At 49.5% G+C, this 22929-nt stretch overlaps 1 protein-coding gene across 1 annotated transcript; it reads right to left on the reverse strand.

The window, feature by feature from the left end:
• Nucleotides 1–1395: 1395 nt before the first annotated feature.
• On the reverse strand, nt 1396–21581 carry LOC122368717 (vacuolar protein sorting-associated protein 45-like). The gene is made up of 13 exons (XM_043342925.1): nt 21515–21581; nt 20748–20907; nt 20198–20396; nt 19162–19311; nt 18208–18344; nt 16203–16313; nt 15704–15838; nt 15104–15244; nt 10887–11024; nt 10247–10405; nt 5126–5224; nt 3633–3766; nt 1396–2075 (listed from the first exon to the last, which is right to left on the reverse strand). The coding sequence occupies exons 2-13, from the start codon at nt 20838–20840 to the stop codon at nt 1874–1876; spliced, it is 1698 nt and encodes a 565-aa protein (XP_043198860.1). The 5' UTR covers nt 20841–20907; nt 21515–21581; the 3' UTR covers nt 1396–1873.
• Between the last annotated feature and the right edge of the window lie 1348 nt (nt 21582–22929).

Genomic DNA, 22929 nt, shown 5'->3' on the forward strand with positions numbered 1-22929 from the left:
CCGTCGCCCCGACGCGGACGTAGCGAAATCGAAAAGGCCCCTGGCGGCAAATTTTGCAACCAAAGGTTTGTTTTTGGCACTAGATGGCAGGCATTGGATCAGTCTGAGGTATGACCATAGCTATTCCCAGCAAACATGCCCACATGGGTCCCATATGGGGTGAACATGGGCCAGATGGGCCCACGTGGGACATGGGCTACAGATGGGCTACCCATATGGGCCCCATATGGGATAAAAATGGGCCAGATGGGCCAAACGCATGCATGGGCTGGAGATGGGCATCCCATGTGGGTCCCATATGGGGTGAACATGGGCCAGATGGGCCCACGTGGGACATGGGCTACAGATGGGCTACCCATATGGGTCCCATGTGGGCGCTGCGTGGGTCCCATATGGGGCCTACGTGGGCTGACCCATATGGGTCCCACGTGTCACCCACTGCCATTCCCATGTGGGACCCATATGGAAGAGGTGGGGGGCCCATGTGGGCCCCATATGGGAACCATGTGGGCATGTTTGCTGGGTTGCGATCTCGGAGTACATCGGAGCGATATAGACGGCGCTGAAGCCATGTATACTATAGTGCACCCGGGGTCTCTAGAGGCTATGCACCACAACAAAGTTCAGACCAAGTTTTAAGCGATTTGTTAACGAACAAACCCATTTAAATCAGAATGACTAAATGAGGTGACGTCACACTAACGGTCGCTCCATGTTGAAGATAGGGCCTTGTACAAGGCCCATTTTCAAATGAAGGGAACGAATTTCTTCAACACCAAGAGGCCGCGGGGGTTGCAACCTAGATAGATAGGGGTTTCTGAACCTCGCCGCAAACTTGGCTATCTCAACTCAAACCCCATGTTAAAGGTGGGATAGTCCCTTTAAATGTTCTTACTCAAAGTTGCAATGCTCGAACCGTGCTCATACTAAACCAACGTTTATATTTGTTGCCTTTGATGACTGCTTTTCAAGAACCTTGTGAGACGCAGCAGGCAGCTATCTTCCCACTAAGTTCATTGTCTTCCGTCTGCGACCCATCTCACGCGATGTTTCAGCTGCGCTACCAACGCAAAAACAGTGGCAATAACACCGTCATTGGTCATTTCGATCGCGCTGCGTATATATTTCCACGGCCCCTATGATGGAAGAAGGAAAAGCTGGATGGTGGTGATTGTGTAACGCGTTTTTGCGCTCAAGAGATTCGCACTTTTTCTTTTTTTGGCGTGGGTGCGGGAGCGAGCGGGAGGCTCATATGACGATTCTGGTGTTTTTCAATTATGCGACAAATATCTTCATAATTACTTATATTGTCCATCTGTCTTTAGATGATCCTCTCAGCACTGCCGCCGCGGTTCCATCAAAGCGGTACTGTGTCACGTTCAATGACATTCAATAAAACGTCAGATAAAGTTTATATCATAAACATCACCAATACAACAAATGCAAAACAGGTTTCTGCGAATACATATAAAGCGTCCTTCCACACAGCGAAGCTTTCAGCTCAACGGAACATCGTCTAACTCCCAGACATGACGAGCTGCTCTTGCCTTAACAAAACAACTGAACGCACACATGGTGTCAGCTCAAGCAAAAGACATACGAAGCTCGAGCCTCTCGTACGTAAACTCACCCCACGTGTCAATGCATATGATGACTTCCAGAACGCAAAACCGTCATGGAAACGTAGTCCTTACAACAAACCAAGTACAATACAAAATTACGACCGTTTATATAATCACATACAACATGACTATCGTAAAACACATGCGAGATACGATTTTCTGGAAACACAAATCGACTAATATCCATCTTCCCATTAAGTTATCACTCACTCGCGCGCGGTTCGGTCCCGTTTTGCCCGTACTGACGTCACTCAGCTGCGCGTGGCACGTGCCTGTAGTGCGTGCGCCGCCTGCGTGGCCGTCAGTACCTCGTCGAGGAAGGAGCGACTGTTGTGGAGGCACGTGCCGCCCAGGAGGACCCGCACTCCCGGCACGGTGCTGTTGACCTGGTGAACGGCCAGCGATTCCTCGTACGTGACGCCGCCGATCATAAACACGATGACCTCGACCGGCCTGTGACAGGCGGTGGCGGCGTCAGAGAGCGGAAGGGTGGCCATGGCATGCGGTGTCAGAGAAAATGGGTTGAGAAAAATAAAATAATGCAACTTAGGAGCACGGAATGTAACTCGAGGACACAATACAGAACACACAGTACCGTGTTACCGTACAGGCAATAAGCAGCAAGACAAGAAACATACAACAGTACACAGCGCAGGAAATTGACGAACTTTAACGAAGACAGACAGTAAATATAAGGCTAGACAAAAAGATAAATAAAAAATGACGCAGACAATTAATATTTGGATAAAGACGGACAGCATGCCTGCCCAACCCCTCAATCAAGTCGATAGCTTCGTCAGCGTTCAGAGCTTCATTCAATCACGGAGCAGGACATAAATCAAGAGAGCTTCACCGTTACTTGAGTGATGTATTGCACACTGTGGTCGTCATTTGCATGATGTACGACAATAAATGCCTGATTGACGTAGATCATTGACGATTACGACAATTATAAAATAACTTAAAGTCGTGTAACGCAGGAGCCTTGAAATATTGTACAGTCGGTGCAATGGAATGAGCACCTGAATCACGCGGCCCAGCCGGCGACCGAGACTACGAGCGGCGTCAGATCAGACACTGGGATGGTAGGCTGTTCCGCAGCACACCGACGCACTGCGGCACAGTCTATGTCCCAGGCACCCAGCCTCAGCCACCGCGCTGGCTCCAGCGAAGGCAGCGGAGCTATCGCGCTAGAGTTGCCATCGGCTCGGTCAAATAAATATTCGACCCACGTGGACAGTGTATGTTTACCGTAAGCACTCAGGCTTTTAAAGGCTTTGGTAATGTCCAGTGATACGTCCCACACAGCCATTTCCATGCTTTTGAGTGAAATCCTGGAGAGGTAGGCTGCCTTAAATGTTTTTGCAGCTCAACGTAGTGCCAACCCGAGCGTCAAGTAGTTCAATGCAACTCATTTTATAGCATGAAGTTTGAGCTACACAAAAAAACTTCTGGAAAACTGCCAATAATGACAATTCGTATTCTACCTAGAAATTGTCTGTCAAAAGAAACTTAATATTTCCGATGAGCAAAAGAATAAAGGGCGAACAAGCCGCGAGAAAGATAGTTTGATAAGCAAGAAGGCGTGTCAGCTTTTTCGTCTCATTTAGAAAACAAAATAGATTTCAGTGTTGGTCTGCTTCAGAGTTCACTACACGCCAGAGATTCCATGGCATTGGCGACCATCTTAAACCCAACCAATAATCCCTTATTATGCTTAGATTCTATGAGGGTCGGGCACGTATAATCCCGGGGTGTGAGCCTTCCACCCTCCGAGTAATAGTTCACTGGCTTTACTCGTGCATTGCAGGAATCAATGCCAAAGCTAATCACCCACCGAAAACGCCAAGCCGCCGCGCTGGAAAACAGCCCATCAATGAACCCCAAACTAAACACCCGAAGGTCACACAGCTGCCACCCAGTAACAGCTAATGACTACCCCCGGCTAGCAACAGTGTCAGCTAATTATAGAGCAGCGAATCACCGGCCGCCACCAGGACTGAGACCCACCTGAGCGGCTGGCTGTAGCTGCTGCTGTGGTAAGGGTAAGCCGTCTCCCTCAGCCGGCCCTTCAGCAGGTCGTCCAGCAGACGCGACAGCAGCGGCTTGTGCTGCGTGTAGATGTTGTCGACGCCCTTCACACCCTGTCAGATACGCAGCGAGGTTGGTATCATTGCGATCGGCGTTACAACGAACTGCTACGACACGGCGGTGAACGACCCGTAACCTAATCACCGGCGCGGTAGGCCGGCGGAATTCCAGATCAAACGCCAGCACGGGGACTCGGCGGGACCGGGCCGGGGCCGAGCCGAACTTCGCAGATTCGGAGCCTCAAAGGACCGCAGTTCTAACGGTCGCGGAAGCCAAAAGCAAATACTAGCGCACGCCACTCACTGAATTCCGCGGAGGAATGCTGGTTCGGTTAGGGAAACCACCGTACACTAATAAATCACCGCGAATCAGGGACAGTCAGATCAGCGCGCATGGTAATCGAAATCCCGCGAACCTGGCGTTCCTCGGATACTCGCCCATGGAGCTCCGCTGAACCATGTTTAAACAGTGCAAACAGTGAACACGCATTGCCGCCGATTCCGTTTCGCGAATCTAGTTATAAGTGGTGATTATCAGGCTCGTTTGCGCGTGACCTCAGGCGGCTAAAGACGGAACAGTACCTCGGCGTGCACATTGACGTGGGCGTAGGTCCGGGAAGGTGGGTGCCAGGTGTGCACTTAGCATTGATTCGGGCCATGGCTGATGCCGGCCAACAAGGTTATACAATATACATCGCTAACGAGCGGGGATTAGTGGTCAGTGGGGAGGGACGTATGGCCGGACGAGGGGGGGGGGGGGAGGGAGCAGGAGGGACATGGGCACCTGGGCCTCGTTTTATAAAAGGAATCATTCAATGTACGTCAATCAGATCATATTTGGCGCAATTAACGTCTGAATTGACTGCAGTCGGAAAAAAGGAAAATGTTACCATCTGCACACTTGTATAGCGAGTTCAAGACACTTATTTTGGCGTTGATAGGTTGTCGATATAAACGTCTTTAACAGACGATAATTACGACCGACGCCCAACACAAAAACCTTTTGTAATGCGCATTTGCTGTCTCATGTATCTGGGGGTAAGCAAGTCTCATCCCTTAATCCCGGTGACGTAACTTATGTCCGAGAGAAACCTATAAAATAATTAACACATATAAAAGTAGAAAGATGATGATTGAAGCTGGCCGGCGCCGTCGTAAAAGCGACTTTATGACGTCCAATGCAGCGGCGGCTCAGCCGCGGATACGTGCAGTAATGTACGGGGAGATTAGACCAGCTTACTAGCCGAGTGGCGGATTCTCTTTCATGCTGTTACAACTCAATACCTCGTTCCCCGAGGAATTTCAGCGTCGCGATGCATACTCTAAAGGCCACGCAACATGGCAAACACTTCTGCGAAGCGGCATTCACCGGCTCATTCCGGTTAGTCCTCCGCCCTCTGCTGCTGCACTGACCTTGAAGAAGCGCTTGGTGACGGCCACGGGGTCGTCGTCCCCGAAGAGGTCACTGCCGCGGGCGCGAGCGCCGCCGTAGTCCAGCATCGGGTACACCAGCTGTGGCGAGAAAACGAGTGCCAGTCCCCTCATCGAGCGCGTACAGCCTGGCATCAGACTTTCTCAACATCCCCCACCCCGACAAGGCGAGAAACAAGCACCACTCCTGCGTAACAGCCCCGCCATCACCACCACATCACACCACATCACATATATTTGAATATCCAGAAGCCATAAAACGTGTTCAGCCTCCCTGGCCTGGCATCAGACCCTCTCAGCAGTCACCACCCCAACTCCCACGCGCTAAGCCGCTCAAAGTGCGTCGACCGTCGACAACCCATCAGTGGCCTCGTTGGTCGCGCGGCGCTGTCCGGTGCGAACCGGCGCAGTGTCGACGATCACCCATTACCACCGACGGGTGTGTGTGCAGCGATCCGCACCGAACCCTGGCTCCGAGCGACGCGTCCACTGTCCGATCGTGATTAGAGCGACCAGCTTCAGCGCCAATTACAGGGTCGATCCCCAGCCGGGTCGGATTTACCCAATGATGATGTATTGATGCGCTCAGATAACCTCCAATTTGGAGTCTGCCGGCGCAACGGCGCCGACAATTTTCGGAAAAGCTTTATTGGATAAATCGTGCGATATGGTACAATTATCGCGAAGAATGCACATATTGTTTAGGGCATGTGGGTTACTTGAAAGTACCTGTGCGCCTTTTTTCGAGCATGTTACGTAAAGGAATCATTCTGATTATATAAGGAACTTATTTCCTTCAGGAAATTGAGCCCTCTGAGGAAGAAAAAAAAAACAGACCTGTCTTATCATTGCGGTATATAAAAACTTAGGTGGACTTAGAACAGATCGTTTTACAGACCAGGCCGTTTCTACCGCTCGTTGTCACCGTGCCTGGAGAAGTGGACGTAAAGCAAGATCAGTTTCGCCCTTGTAATGAGGAATGCAAACATATTAATTGCACAAGGCCAAGGACTTAAGCCAGGACTGCGGAGTCGATGGATTTTCTGGTGACTTCGACTCCGACTACAGCTTCAAAAATCGACCACGACTGCGAATCCAGCTCTTTTTTTCTCGAAAATCCAACTTAAAAGTCAATACCATGAGAGTAAAGTTTACGTCGGAAAACTTTATCTAGCTCAAAATAATCATTTGTGCGTTGCAAGATTTTAAATCGAAAACATACTTCATAAAGAACATACAAAATAAAAACAGGTTCCAGCGTCGCCGCCATCTGTTTTTTCCTCTCCGAAAACGCTCGCCCAAACCAGGAGTATGGCCTGAGCTTCGACAAAATCTGTTTTGGAAAGGTTAATGAGAGTAATATTTTAACCCGCGCTATACTGGGGGGGGGGGGTTGAACATCCCCCTACGGTTTTTCGCGGATATCTCAAAAACGGCGGCGCGAAGCGCCACAGTTTTTCGCACACTTTATCATACATCTTTTCTTCATATGTTGTGAAAATTTCAGACCCAGGTGACTTAAGGTCAGGTCACCAGGTCAGGTCAAGTGACCTCACTACATAACAAGTTTCAATGTCTGCCAAAGCTTTACCGAGTGACCGATCGCTTTGAAACTTTCAGAGATTGATAAGAGCAACATTGTGCACAAAATGTATATCTTGGAATTTTGATATCGATGACGTAAGGTCCGGCCAATTTTGCGACCTCCCCATTATAAGTCAATGGGAGAAAATTGAAAGTCACCTTTTTTAGACGGAAGTCATTATAAACACTCTAAAACACTGAATTACTCGTATCTTTGACACACTGAACATGAAAATGGCACACGTGACGCCTTTTTATGCCCCTGAGGTCATCTCAGGTCACCAATGTAATCTGTTATTCGCGAACAACTTTTGATAGGGGCATGCTAGAGCGATGAAAACACCTTAGTTGTGTTTGGCTCGAAGATACGAATCGACTGATATAAAACTTGACCCTTATCGGTCAGGTCATGACCTTGACCTGAAGTCAAATTTTCAAGTTGACCTTTCAAGGTCAAGTGATAGTTCATTTGACGCATCTTGACGAGAGGAACACGATGCTGGCAACAGAAAGTTCGTGCAAGGTTTGAGTCAGAAGTTATTGCAGAAAAAAACGTTTCCGAAAAATGGCTATTTTGGCAGTTTTTGCCTCCTGCAGGCAAAACTGTTTATGGTAGGTCAAATCCGAGAAAATTTGTCAGAAAGAGCGTTAATAGGACCATCAAATGAGCTTTTCCGTGGCGCTGTAGCTTTATTAGTTTCTGAGCTGTGCGTCGATTTGTTGAAAATTGTCGACATCTGACCTACAAATGGACGAATTTTGGCCTTCAATGACCTCTGGTTACCTGACCTTTGACCTGACCAGAAAAGCGACCAAGTAATTTCTTCTTTATTTTTGACGCTCTTTCGAACGCCGCCTTCCACGTATCGCTACGTGGCCCAGGAGCCGAGTTAGAAGGGGGGGGGGTGTTCAACCCCCCCCCCCCAGCAGGGCGTGGAAATACAGGACCCCCAGCCGGGCGCGGGTAAAAGCAAACATATGTAGGGCATGACTTTGAGCCATACACTATTGACTTGAGACTTCGACTGTCGACTCTAAACGACTCAGACTCAGACTCCGCAGCCCTGATTTAAACATACTCATAGAGCGATAGCGATTTATAATACGCCATTGATAAAGTCAAGCAAGGTTTGTCAAACACACATGACGAGTTGAAATACGTGGTGTTCATTCGAAAATGTGCATCATGGAGGGAAAGATAAGAAAGAAAGTCGCTTTACGATCCGTTTGGTTTTGTAGACACAGAATCAATGAGCGTGATCTTGAGAGCCTTCCGCCAAGTAGGAGTTCAGAGGCTATTTTCTGACGGTATTGTTTCATAACGTCCGGCTGCCATACTCATGGCAAGCTCGTAAACTCAGCCTTGGGCTTCGACATAAACTTCCAGCACCACGATAGCCGATAGCGCTGTGGAAGTATTGGCTTTTGAATCGCCGTTTGCTCACAGATATCTAGAATCCGAAGTAGCCGAGTATAGTGGCGCATCCTCGAGAAGATAAAGGGTAAGAGAAGATAAAGAGAAGATAAAGAGAAGACACAGGTATCCTATTCTTGATGAGGGACGGCGATTAGCTTCTGTCGCTGGTACCGCTGGTACGCCCTCTCAAAATGCAATTTGAGAGCATAAATTTAAAATACGAAACAAATGTTGCGGCTATGTGCTAACATATAAGCTAAGAACATGAAATACACAAATTTAGATACATGAAATGACATGAAACATGGCATGACGTGATGAAATACATGACATATAGTACATAATGCTTGTTGAACGTGATTGATAATCTGCCCACGCACGATTTCGTTACCAATCTGGGCTTAAAAGCCCCATGTGCAATTATACTTCCAATGTCATAACTTGAGTTTTGAAAGTGAATTGAGATTATGAGGCATGCAATTTAATGCGTTATCTGTGAGTAAGAACGTGAAAGCCATAAGCATAAGTCCATATAACAGAGCAACGACCCTTTGAGCAAGTGGGCAAACAACCTTATCTGCTTACGGTCCATTAACTTTAAACGGGCTGCATTCGATAGTACGATTTGGCAGCGGCTCTTTGGACCCTTAACGTTTATCTGTAGCACCTCGTGTTGAGCCAGGGGGAGCTACGCACACGAGTGGCAATGGCCGCAGCTTCGCTCCTTGGCCAAGAAGCCCTGGCGTGCCTCCAAAGGTCCGGCGCAAAACAGGGACGTGGGGTAATCTGTGTAAGCCTGGATATCGCTGTATCTTCACAATTATAAGCAAAAGCTTACACACTTCTTTTTATGGCTCCTTTTTACTCGCAGATCAAGTATTTTACGGGAAAAACAAACTGGTGACCACGGAAGTATTATGTAAAGCCAAAACATAAACGCTTGCAGAAACGTGCGCGATCGTGAACTTTAAAGCCAAAAATTAAATCAAAAATTAAAAATTCAACTCCTTGCCACAATAAATTAACGTCAAGGCCTTCCCTTAACACTTTCGGGCACAACGGACATCCCCTGCTGTTTCTTTTCCCCACAATCCATGTGGCTATATAATAGCAGATGTCAATGAATGAAAGAGACACGCGAGCTCCAGAGGTCTAAAAATATACCCCGACAGACAACACGAATTGACAGCGCTGAGCAAATTGATGAACATCCGCATCAACTAAATGTAAATATACGTCAAAAGAGCGATATTTCAGACATTCATTTGAGCGGCAGAAACTCCACCTATAGTCGTCAGCTGTTTCACCGAGCCGACAACGGGCCGACGAAAAAAGAATGTAGCTGACGAAGCCGTCTAGCTGTCAGGTGGCTGTGTTTCTTAAATGTAAGTCGAGCCGAGTCGGCTTTGTCTTCTTCCAACTGAGCGAAATGAGCAGCATGACAGCTTAGCAACAGCCAGAGGCAAGTGCAGGCGAAGTGTTTTGAGATGGATATCCCCAGGGTAATAGTGCAATAGTCCAGCCTCTTGGAGCTCTTCAGAGCACATAAACCGAGATTATATACGGTTTGCATCACCCGTCCTCTCAGCATACACAGTGGGGGCGGTCCAGGACTGTCTCCATGAGACTCTTAACACTAATGCCAACGTCTTTTCTCTCTTCCCACTGACCAGTCGCGGCGTGAGGTGCACTTAAGTGTGCTTATCATCAACTCTCTCCCTTCTCTTGGCCAGTGAAGACGCTAACTTCGGATTTGTGTATATGCTTGTCTCGCCTCTTCTTCTCTTCCATGTCAGTGTGGGCGTATATCCTACGTGTCATCGCCTCTTTCACGCCCCTGTGCACTTGTCTTGCCTCCCCTCCTTCCCTCTTCGGCCACTAGCAAGCAGCTGCATGGACCACACCTAGGTACAGATACTTGCCTAGCGCCTCCTCCCCTCCTCTCCTGCCACTAGCAGCACTCCTCACCATGGAAGGCAATAGGCATATATACTTGCCTAGCGTTCCCTCCCCTCCCCTCTCACTAACAGCGCGACTGCGTGAACCGCACCTTGGCGGAACTACTCCTCTCGCCTCCCACTGCCAGACTCGCAGCTGTTCACCTTGGTATACTTGTCGTCCACCCCTCGGCGCCTCAGCGTGTCCACCAGTCGGTTGATGTCGTTGTTGGAGTGCGTCTCGTACCGCAGCGCGTACAACATCACCAGCCTCACCGCGTCCAGCTCACGCGTCTTCTCAGAGTTGAGCAGCCGGTAGATCCGCTGGATGGTCAAAGATCAGTCAACAGTCAGCGATAATCAACGATCAGTCAACAGTAAACAGTCAGCGATGGTCAACGATAAGTAAAGAGGAACCATGATCCAACGATCAGGCGGGGACGGTCAACGATCAGTCAGTCAAACATAATCCAACGATCAGACAGGGGCAGTCAACAAAGTGGGTCTAAGGGCGGGTTGCATTGTAGGTCAGTGTGAAACTAGCGGATACATGGGACGAGCTGAGCTTGGAAGAATAACGGGATGGATAAGCTAGTACATATTTGTCTATCCAGAACATGTCCATCTGTTACAAACACTAAGCGGAACATGGTACTACGTGGCATATCATATCCTGACAAAACATCGCACCTGTCCGATAGGCATCCCTTTCATCTTCAATCTAGCTCATATTGCATTACATATCCGTCTATTGTCCACCGCCTAGCCTGAGGCATTAGTATGACATTTTTCATCAGGTACGCACCTGCAGGCTCTGCTGATGTTCGTCGTGGCAGGCCAGCTCCTGTTCAGTCTCGGAGCACTCGAGCAAGGCGTGACGGTCTACCAGGCGGGACAGCTCGCCCACCACCGTCACATGCTTGGCCACAGTGCCGGACATTTTCTGCGGACACAATGCGGACAGGGTTACAGCGGGAGCACCGTGCAGGGTATTTTCTGCGGACACGGCGCGGACAGGGTTACAGAATACAGGGGGGACACCGTACCGATCATTTTCTGTGGACACGACGCGGACACGGTTATAAGGACCACACCACGCACCGTGCCGGACATTTTCTGCGGATATGACGTGGACACGGTTACAGAGGGAGCACCGTGCAGGGTATTTTCTGTGGACACGACGCGGACACCGTCAAAGACACGACCATGGTGGGGGTGCCGCTAATAGTCAGTCTCACACGTCGAGTTGTGGGCCGACCGAAACCTTGAGAAGGGAAACTGAACGAATGTTGAGCATGCTGTATGGCTACGAGAAGTGGTCTATGTAAATGTCAGTTTGTTTATGGTGTTTTCAAGAGCATGTCATTGGACGCTTCAGAACTTTGTGCATAAAACTGTCACGCGCGCTGGACTGCAGAGCAGCCATTCGTTAGTCTTACACCCAGTTGGTTTTAGGCAGACTTTTCAAACTAGACTTAGCTACATCGATCAGCCGCAAGATGTCTGGTGGAAGGGTAATTTCGATATTTATAGTCCATATTAGTTAGGCCTTTTCCGTAAGCGATTTGATTAAAAAAAAAACATATAAATAGTGTACAGACTACATAAATAATTAAATCAATACACGAAGATGGGCATTGGGCACCGATGCACAGTGATGCAAATGGGGTTCACGAGTGGCCATAAATACCCAAAAGTCAAGTTTACCAAATCGAGTTAATTGCGATATGGCCGAGTAGACAAATGTTTGGGGCATCTGAAATCACATGGTTTTCATGTTTTTGTCAAAACCGGCAAATTGAAAAAATTATTGAAAACAAATTGAAAAAAATTATGCATGGAAATGATCCCCAAAGCCTTCTGCTTCTAATGCCGGGTCACAAAAAGCCGTATCTCATTCGCTTTGGCGGTAATCTGACTATCATCATGCTGCAATCGCAGTTTTTTACTAAGAAAAAAATGCTTTCGTTTCACCTACAGCACTTAACACAGTGTGTGCCCGTTAATCCACCATACCATAGCCTTCCCTAATCATTTCTGAGTCGCATCGTGAAAGAATTAAGGTGCTAGCACAGGGCTGACCGGCGCTACAGAGGTTTTTGTCCGGGCGGTCGGGTGCCGCAGTGGGCGCGCAGTGGGCGGGTGGGTGCCGCCACGCGGCGTCCGGGCGGCGCGGCGGCACGGCCGCCCGGGCCGCCCGCTGCGCCGCGGCACCCGACCGTGCCGGACGAAAACTTCTGTAGCGCCGGTCAGCCCTGTGCTAGCGCCTTAATTCTTTCACTTTGCGACTCAGAAATGATTAGGGAATGCTATGATATGGTGCACTAACGGGCACACACTGTGTGAAGTGCTGTAGGTGAGTTGAAAGCAAATATTTTTGGTAAAAAACTGCGGTTGCAACATGATTACAAATAGTTAGCTCACCGCCAAACCAAAATAGATGCGGCTTTTTATGACGTGCCATTAGAAGCAGCAGGTTTCGGGGATCATGTTCATGTATAATTTTTGCAGTTTGTATGACATGAACGCACGCTAGCGGCACTTGAATTTCAAGTACCTGACAGTCATTTTACGACATCGAAAATGTCTCGACTTCTGACAATCATACACGAGGCCGGTTTTGACAAAAACATTAAAATCATACTTTTTCAGACACCCCAAACATTTGCCTGACTGACCATATTACGATTTATTCGATTAAGTGAACTTGAATTTTGGGCCTTTTTCGTATTTATGGCCACTCGTGAACCCCATTTGCATCACTGTGCGATGGCCGGTAAAGAAAGAGGAGAAAATCTGGTGTATTATATTCACGAACAATGCATTTTAAAAACGTATCAATAGGCAAAACACACTTTTGGCTTTAGTCGGCGCGGAACGATTCCGTTACCGTTTGCCCAGAGCACAAATGATATTGCAATAAAGTCAACCATTCCCCAGTATATCGGGAAAATGTGCCTTGTCTGACATAGGGTAGGGTGTGGTAATTTGAACATGTGGGGCAATTTGAACATAGTGTGAAAAACACAAAATTACGGAAAATCCATAAGTGGCATGACAATAAGACCAATGAGGGAAATCATCGTAAATAAAAGGGCTATCATATGAAAGGGGTTTAAAGTTTCAGGGAATGAAGATGTTTACGCACAGTGTAAAAAATCAATTTCGCAAGGAAAAACGCCTAACAACACGTCATTGCAACTTCATTGCAGCGCAAAATATTGCATTGCTAGCGCCTAATACGCAACGGCTTTTGTTGTATAATGACCTAATCAGTGCCTTCAATCCAAGAAATTTGCTTTTGAACCCTGTTTTTAAAATGGCAAAATAACTTTTGGCGTGGGGTAATTTGAACATAGTATGAGAATTTCAATGAAGACAGGGATATCTCCGAAAAAAAACAACGCTCCCAGTTTTTTTTTTGCCAATACCTATTTGCGAACCAAAGCAGTAGCAGATAAGTGATGCCAGTTTTAGAAAATTTACCTCTTATATCCGTCTAATGTCCGGCATTTTCGTTGATTTTCCGTCCAAAAATGTTAAAGTCAACTATACAGGGTGCGGAAAAAGTTCTGTCATATGCATGCTAATCTCGCCTACGAGCGCTGCGGTTGAGTTCTGGGCAGCGAATAGCCGCAGGCGTGACCTTCGGTGACCTAGCCACCTGGCCGGAGGGCAGAAACTACCAGCCATTCACGGTCAGTCATGAAAAGGCAGGCTAAACGTCACCTCGTCGCTGGGTGCCTGCGCGCGGCGGCCGAATCGGACATGACCGATAAGCAGGTTATGGCAAAATGTGGAGTCACCTGGCGAACAGTCATGCGCATTAAAGCCAAAATACGAGCAGGGGAGACCAAGGGGGAGACTGTCGATCCGATGGTTCGATTCAATCCGGTGAATAAACATCCACAGAAAGTGATGGTGCTCGGCGTGCTGCGTTCGGACGGCAAGAAGTGCCCGATGCTCTTCATTGATGCCAATGAGAAGGTGAAGATGGTGGTGTACGAACGTCTGCTGAACAATGACGTCATCCCATGGATCCTGAAGACCTATACACTCGGCAATTTTGTGCTCCAGCAGGACGGAGCGCCCGCGCACACTGCAAGTTCCACCTAGCAGAAGCTGACGGAAGAGCTCGAGGGAGGCCCATTTCTGGCGCAGGGAGATGTGGCCTCCTCAGTCCCCCGACCTGAACTCCCTCGACTACGGCATCTGGAGCGTATTGCAGGAGGAGGTCCAGAGAGTGTCTCATCCTAATGTGGAGGCTCTCAAGGCGCACATCGTGAAGACGTGGGAGGCGATGGACCCCGCATACATCTTCAAGACATGCCAGTCTTTTCACCCCTGTGTGGAGAAGGTCATCACCGCTGAAGGGGGTTATATTGAGTAAGGGGGGAGTGAAAGCATGTGGTAAGATGTGGCAAACCAGTGTTTGGTGGTTTTATTAAATATAGTTTTATTAAATATATTAATTAACTTATGTTTAGTGAATTGAAGACCGTAAAGGACGGATGGCCAACGAATTTCCTTTCAAAATTATATAAAAATTCCACCTTGAATAATAATAATAATGTTAAACACGATTCCGCGAATATCTATGTAAGCTTAGTAGCTGATCATATTTGACTTTTTATTCAAGGTCCTTGAGCTTAAATAGACGTGGACGCGATGGAAATGAAAACGCTTCTTTGTTCGAAAACAGCTGCGACATTAAGAACAAGATGAAAGGTGCAGCTGCCGATTGTCTACAGCCTGCTAAGTATAATCCACTAATTCTATAATCACCATTCAATCTTTTTAACACATTGCTCGAACGACGAACGGTATGTTTACAGCAATCCAAGTATCAATTTCATAGCCGCGCCGAATAGCACAATACAAATAAAACAATTTCTCATGCTGTGATTGTAATTAAGCTTCTGCTGTATCCGAATAATTCACACCACGGCCCTGATCGCGGGCAGCTCCACTACAGAAAACGAGAGCGACATCGAGCGAGCATAGCAACGACCTGTCTCTCACCTTGAACTGTGGATACATTTCGACGAACTGCTTCATGTCGGCAATGCTCTCCACCTTTTTCTGACTCTGCAGCTTCTTCTGGTATTCGTCCATCAGACTCTTAATCGTCTGTCCGATCTCGCCAAAGTTTGAGAACAAATTCTGTGGAAATCGCACAGGACTTAGAACTCAAAGACGTTGAGGAGCTCCAACAGACTTCAGAGGACAGCTGATGACGTTTGTAATTGAGCCGGTAGTTAACAAAATGATTGGCATGACGACAGTGCGTTGCAAAATTTTCATTGCAAAATTAGCTTCAGATGCGAAGCACAAATATAAAATATCGGTCCGATTACAAAATGCAACAGCCCGAATCACAAAATGATGAAAATATGTATCGTTTCAGTGGGCGTTCATCCGAAGTGGGCGTTCTTTCGTGCATTAGACGTTCGTTATTTGGAATGTTTCATGATGCCCTGTGGGTAAATTCACCAAAGCAATATTTTTCGCCATTGTCATAAAGTCCTGAATTCTAAGAAATGTCAATTTATTCTTAGCATACCTACACCTCTAAGCTAGGCTTATCGTCACGAAGCGTTTCATATTTGATTTTCATCCCACCTGAGCATAGAACTCGTCGTGCTCTGCCGACATGACGACCTCCTTGAGTTCGGGCGGCACGTTGGGCACCTCAGCCAGGCTGACGCGGTTGTTGTTGATGGTCAACAGCTCGTGCACCATCGCCTGGTACGTCCACTGAGGAAGGAGGAGGAGGGGGCGGTGTCAACGAGTCAGTCGGGACGGAGCATGCAAGCTACCAAGTTACCACATACGGGCAGAAGTAGCGTGTATAACCATAACTAAACGCAACAGACTATGTAGATCATTTCGCACACTGTCTCTGCAGTTCAGCTTCACCATTGTGTACCAAATCGGTACCGTCATTGTCCCAGTCCAGCCCGGCCACTGTCCCTCTCAATTCAGTCCTTGTCACAGAATATCACCATGTCCCTACGTCTCTAGCCCGCCTCGCCAGTCTGCACCCTTGTCAGTTCATCCCCTCCCCTGCCCCAGTTCGGTTCTCATAGCCACCCTCCGCACATGCCGGCGCCGTTGGTACCTGGTTGAGCAGCGGCGTCACGCTATCGTCCCGCCGGTCCAGTATCAGCAGCAGCGGCGGCGGCTCGGCGCGACGGAAACTGAACAGCGTCGCCTCCTTCGTGAAGGTCAGCTGTGGAGTCGGACACGGCAGCCGGTCAGTGAAATAACAATGACAAAATAACGATGAATGAAGGATAGGTACTGGGCTGTCAGCTCGCTAAATAAAGTCAATGTCCACACAAGGCTACCGATCAAAGGGTTCGCACTCATTGTTTGAAGAGTCCCACTAACACGTGTTGGTTAGTTGATGTTACCCGTAAACAGTGCTGGAAATGAGGCCGCTTTCTGGTCCCGGTGTTTTATTCTCCTCGCGGGTTAATCCCGTCCAGCGTTTAGCCTTTCGGGACCCACTCGGGGTCGCGGTTGTTTTCGCCGCTCGCCCCAGTCGAGATGCAAAGTTAATAGTCACACGAAGCTTATTTAGGGTCAGCCAAACCAGTCTAGTTTGGAGTTTCTGTTAAATGTATGCATATAGATGAAAGAAAAAGGTTTTGTAGAATCGATTAATTTCGAAGTCGTATATTCAGAGGCCCCAAATAAACTTCGTGCGACTATCAACTTTGCATCTCGAATGGGCCGAGCGGCGAAAACAACCGCGGCTCTGAGAGGGTCCCGAAAGGCTAAGCGCTAGACGGGGCTATCTCACCCGGAGAATAAAACGCCGGGACCAGAAAGCGGCCTCATTTCCAGCACTGCCCGTAAATCAATGATTTAAAATATGAAAAATTAAAGGCAGGCAGCGTTTTCCGATGTAAGAGACTGCTGTTCTCTGGCCACACATAATTTATTGATTTCACCCACGCTGACCCAGCACCGACCAACGAGTCATCTCCGGGCCGATATATAAGACAGCGCGCGACCTACACGGTCCAATATAGCGACCGCCGCCCCGAAGGAGCAGCTATAGGCGGCCGCATGGGCGTCGGATACGGGACGACCGCGCCTGATCTCCCTGCCATCGATGGGGTACACTATATTAGGAGTTTCCGGAGCGGGCGCGCCACCTGAATTCAGAGTATATCACAACAGGCTGGGGTCGGCCGTTGTTAGTGTACTGAACGGACTCGGTGAATTTCTCCCTCACTCAGGGTCGAGGGGTTCGGATGGTGCACTAGACCGATAAAACACCGAGCCATCGAAAGCAAGGGAATAAATGTGCCTAGGCAAACGGGATAAAATAGTGGGGACTTTTCAGGTTCGATGAAAGCACTTTTCTACAACAAATGGCAAAGACACGTCCACTTTGAAGCACATTTCCGATGCGTTTTTTGAGTCACTTGTCATCTTTGGAATTTGTGATCTCCAGACAGTAAATATTGAAACAAATGCCGGACATCGGAGGCCAGCTCCAGACAGACGCGCATTTCGAGGTAGTTCCGTTCCTTGAAGCAACTACAAATGCACAGCAGGGCGCTTTTGTCGTTGGCCCTCCTTTTAACGTAAGCTCATTATTGTCCAGACTGACGTACATAAGCCCCAATTGCCCGACTCCCGGTATGCCGTAAGCGCAGTCGGGCTTCAATTTGAAACCAGTATCAAGTTCGTGGACTGAGCATAAACATCATCAGAAAGAAGACATCCGTTGACGTTACATCGAGAAATCGGATTAAAGTCAACAGCAAAAACTTTACATCGTGGGCTGGCAGTGACTCGTATGTATCGTGCGTTGATAATCGGTGCAACATTCTATGTGATACATTTGAAAGTCTAGGCCAAGTCGTCCCATGTTAGTGTGCCATTTGTTACACCGGTTCGGCTGTGCGCCGTTTGTATTGCCTCCTTTGAGAACTTCAGTACATTACCAAGACGTGGTTTGGGCTAAAATGCGAACGCTTTCCCGTCCAAAGTTGGCCGCTGGCCTATTGGTCTAAGTGTGGTGATCTGCTGGGGCAGATATCCAGGAGCGAACACAGGGTTAGATCCCCTCTGAACTGACCCTGTCCCCCCCCCCCCCCCCAACTGACCCGTATACTCTCCGCCAGTTTTCTGGCCATTTCGGACGAGTTCTGGTATCGGATGACGGGACACTTTTTCAGCGAGAGCAGCACGGCGGCCAGTCCCTGCGTGGCGCGCGTAAGACTCGGCTGCGTCCAGGCCAGACCTGGAAACAGACCCAGACCCGGATCTGGCGTCACATCTATGACAGCGGCGATTGAATCAGTAACCAGCCGGTGTGACGTCAACAGACGTCGGCAAACCTCCCTCCAGACATGCAATAATACCGTCTGAGACTGGGCAGGATGACATATCTGATAGGGATCGCGTATCAGAGAGACACATATACGGTTACGATTAGCCATAAAACCATCGACGATGATCGGCCAGACACCGGAAGGGCGTTGAACACAGAGACGTCTTTCTCAGTTGGCAACTGTAGAACGGGACATTAAGACATTTGTGGCCTGGAAATCGCTCCACTGCACAGCCAGGCAACGGACGCGGCAATGACACTGGAAGCCACCACACCGACAACACATGACAGCACAAGTCGGTGATCGGTGCGGGTTCAATTATGGCCTACATGACAGCATAAGTCGGTGATTGGGGCGGGTTCAATTATGGTCGAAGTCTAATCCATCCGAGCGGGAGCCAGAAACTGGGAACGGGCTACTATCTCACCAATAGAGATCTAATATTTAATACAGGAATTAGATGAACTCCCCAGTGGAGTAACCGCAAACGGTATGGTTACATTATTGAAATCTGGAGTGACACGGCCAGGAGGTCGCCATGATACTGAAGTCGAGAGCATATTTTGAGGGTGGCCACGTTCCTGAGCTCCGAGTACGACCTAGTTCGGTCACGTTACCCTCTAGTCTGTTCACATCATCCTCTAGTTCACCTCACCTCGTTCCGTCACCTCATCCCGCTAGTTCACCTCACCCTGCTGAGTCAACACTCCCAGCAGTTTGCCTCACCTTGGCTGCAGCTGGGCATCCCCAGGTGGAACAGGTGCGGGCCCACAGCCAGGTAGTCGGCGTACAGCTCCTGTACGTCTCGCACCAGCTCATTCTCGTCCGCTTCAGCGAGCTGTTTCACGTCGGCCTTGGCGATCACGTTACTGAAGTCTGGAGGGACGTGACGAGGGGGTGGTCAGTGGTTACATTACTACTTAAGTCACATTAATAGAGTCTGTAGAAGCATGGCGAGCGGTGCTCAGTGGTCACGATATTGAAGACTGGAGAGCAAGGCGAGGGCATATGCGGTCAGTGATCACGGTACTGAAGTCTAAAGAGACATGACGAGGGGGCTGTCAAGGTAGTCTGGAGCATACCTGAACAGCCACAACAGCCACTATCGTCTTAATGAAGTCTTAAGAGACACTGGGAGGGTATATGCGATCAGTGGTCACAGTTCTGAAGTGTGGTGGCATGAGGATGGTCACAGTTCTAGGTATGTGGATGAGTTTGAAAAGTCCGTGATCAGAGATGAGTTATCACAACACAGCTACGTAGAGGACGCGATGTAGAGGACGCGACAATCGGTTTACGGAGGCTGGGCTAGAGGTGCCATAATTCACGGAGTTTAGCAGCACCGACGATACTGAATTACTTAGTTACAGAGGTGCGAGAACTAGATACCATAGTTTAGTAGGTGAATGGCTTTCAGATAGAGCACTGTAACAGTCAACCGACAGAGAAACGTACCATTTTCCCACGCAACCTCTGCTTTGCCAACTCCAAGATGTGCGAGAAGTCGGGTGGCGAGATTCTTTGAAAAAAAGTTATAAACTAGTTCACCTGAACAAGTGATTCAAACGTCGTGACTTTGGATTGCTCAAATGTTCACAGTAATCAGCTGGAAAAAGATAGATTTATCCGTTTGAGTGAAAATTCCCATCGCATTGCGCGATACTCTCTTACATTTATCCGACTCTCGCATTCGCCTCGGATATTCTACACCACCCATAACCAGGATGTCGCCACTCCCACATCATCCCCCTCAGCCACTCACAGACATAGTAGTAGCCGTATCGGGGCCGGCGCAGCTCCCTGGCCAGTTTGGCCACGTTGTCACGGGTAGGCCGGACGAACACGATGCACTTGAGGTGTCGCATCACGTCCGGCGGGAGATCCGAGTCGAGACGCTCGAACAGGTACACCTCCTGCTGAAGCATCTCCGACTGGGCGAACACGATACTCACGATGCCCGTCTGAAGAGGGGGGAGGGAGTTGGGGAGGTCAGTCATGTCGGTGGACGGCGTGAGCGAGTGGTGGGTGTGTGAACAGCTCGTGAAGGAGGAAAATTAGGTACTGTCAATTGTAAGGGTGCTTTCCAAAAACTTAGGTTACATGGCATACAGACATCTTTGACTGCAGCTGTTTTGAATGCATCCTTGCATAACCAGTTACATGAACTGTATCAGCTGGTCTGATTAAGCCATGACAGCATTACAAAACCAGATGTGAAAACATCAACTCACCTGTCACCTTTTGAGTACCCTCAAATCACATTGACCACCTGATATTGGTCCAAAACAGGGCCCTGGGTGGTAGGTACTCACAGTTTCTTTGTCAAGCATCAGCACCTTCATGCCTGGCCCGCTTTCCTCAATCATCTTGGTGATGTACTTCCGAGCTGCCACTATGACGTCCATGGCGGTGGCTGTTCGCGTCAGTTATCACTAATACCAACTGCAAACTTTACTTTGCAGTGCAAAGTATCTGTGGGGGAAAAACAAGCAATGAGATTAAAAGACCAAGGGCCCGGGGGACCTGTGGGGTGCCTCAGCCTGCAGCTGCACCACTGCACACAAAATCCCCACTACAACTCAGTATATCTGCACTGCAATTCACTTTGCCTGGGTGTCTCTGGGCCAGCACTGAGACATCATCAATATTCAATTATGCAATGCTTTGTAGACATGTATGCAGTGCCTTCCCTCTGTAACATTGTTTCTGTCTCGTCCGCAGGACTAGATATGTCCAACATTCACTGAATTCCGAATACAGAATATCGAAATGGCGCGCATGCCTATCTATGTTGGACATATCTTAATTTGCAATCAAGCATAACGTCGAAACCCGAGCCTCGAACCATGGCAACAGCCTGCCCATTCAGCGGCTGTGAATACGTCGTCGCTGCAGATACCGCACCTATCGTGGTCGTACAACTTCTTCAAATGCACCAGTCCGAGGCCCATACCCGGCCTACAGTGAGCATTACTGCCGAAAAGGTCACCAGACCGCGCGTGACAGCTGCCGGATCCAGCGAGGACTGGGAGTATTTCACCAGCCGATGGACGGAGTACAAGAAAGCCACCGGACTCACCGATACAGACTGCGTCATCCAGCTGCTTGAATGCTGCGACGAAGGCCTCCGCAGGGACCTCACCAGATTCTCGGGGGGCTCCCTCTCATCCAAGGACGAACAGACTGTCTTGGCCGCAATGCGAAGTCTCGCCGTCCGCGAGGAAAACCTCGCAGTGGCTCGCGTCCAGCTCCACAACATGACGCAGGAGCACGAAGAGCCGGTCAGGGCGTTCGCCGCTCGTCTTCGCGGGCAGGCGGCTGTCTGTAAGTTTCACGTCACCTGCGAATGCGGACGGGTCGTCAGCTACCAGGATGAAGTCACACGCGATACGCTCGCCAGGGGGCTAGCGGACAGGGATATTCAACTGGACCTCCTCGCCCAAGGCCAGACACCGATCCCCCTGGAAGAGACCATTCGTTTCGTCGAAGCAAAAGAGGCTGGTAAGCGATCCGCTCAGACGCTGGGTCAGTCTCAAGGTGTGGCCGCCGCCCGCAGCCAGTACCGGCGAGCGAAAGCGAGCATCGGCGAGCAGGAGCGGCGAGTATCAGCTGGCGATGCTGGCCGTCAACAGAGTTCAGTCGCAGGACCGGCCGACGTCTGCCAATATTGTCGTCGGACAGGTCATGGCGTAAAAGCCTCTGTCGCGGTTCGCGCTAAATCCTGTCCCGCCTACCGCAGCCAGTGCCGTCATTGCAGACGCCGGGGCCACTTCACCGAGGCCTGCCTGCAGCGACAGGCAGCCGGTATCGCGACTACACATCCGGAGGGCGATGATGACGCTCCCAGTGACGCTCTCTGTAGCCTCAGAGACTCAACGCACGACACGGTAGCTTCATGCACCGCCGCAGCCATGCGGCACCACATGTACGACGACATCACCCAGAGCTGGTGTCAGCAACCCAGCCAGCCCCAGCCGTCGATTAAACTGGACCTCTCGCTCCAACCGGCCGATTACGGCGCCCTGGGCCTCCAGTGCACGGTCAGCCAGGCCACCATCACTCAGGAAGTCATCGCCGACACAGGCTGTCAGAGCTGTCTGGCGGGCATCTCTCTCATGCGACGCCTTGGCGTCACGGAGGCTGACCTCGTCCCGACGTCCCTGAGGATGCACGCAGCAAACGGCGATCCCATCGACATCCGCGGAGCGTTGATCCTACGTATATCCGGCCACCGCGACGGCATTCGGCGGGAGACTCGACAGTTCGTGTACATCACGCCGAACTGCGACACCATGTACCTCAGTCGAGATGCCTGTCGTGACCTCGGCATGATCGACGCCGCTTTCCCCGCTGTCGGGCTCGCGTCTATCTCCGCGGATGGGATCGGCATCGACGAGTACAACGCATGTTCCTGTCCTCGCCGTCAGACGCCTCCGCCTAAGCCAACAGAGCTACCTATGCCGGCAACGGAGAGCAACGTCGACGCCCTGCGTC

This window comes from Amphibalanus amphitrite, unplaced genomic scaffold, assembly GCF_019059575.1.
Source record: "Amphibalanus amphitrite isolate SeventyFive unplaced genomic scaffold, NRLGWU_Aamphi_draft 000970F_arrow, whole genome shotgun sequence".
Taxonomy (NCBI): Eukaryota; Metazoa; Arthropoda; class Thecostraca; order Balanomorpha; family Balanidae; genus Amphibalanus; species Amphibalanus amphitrite.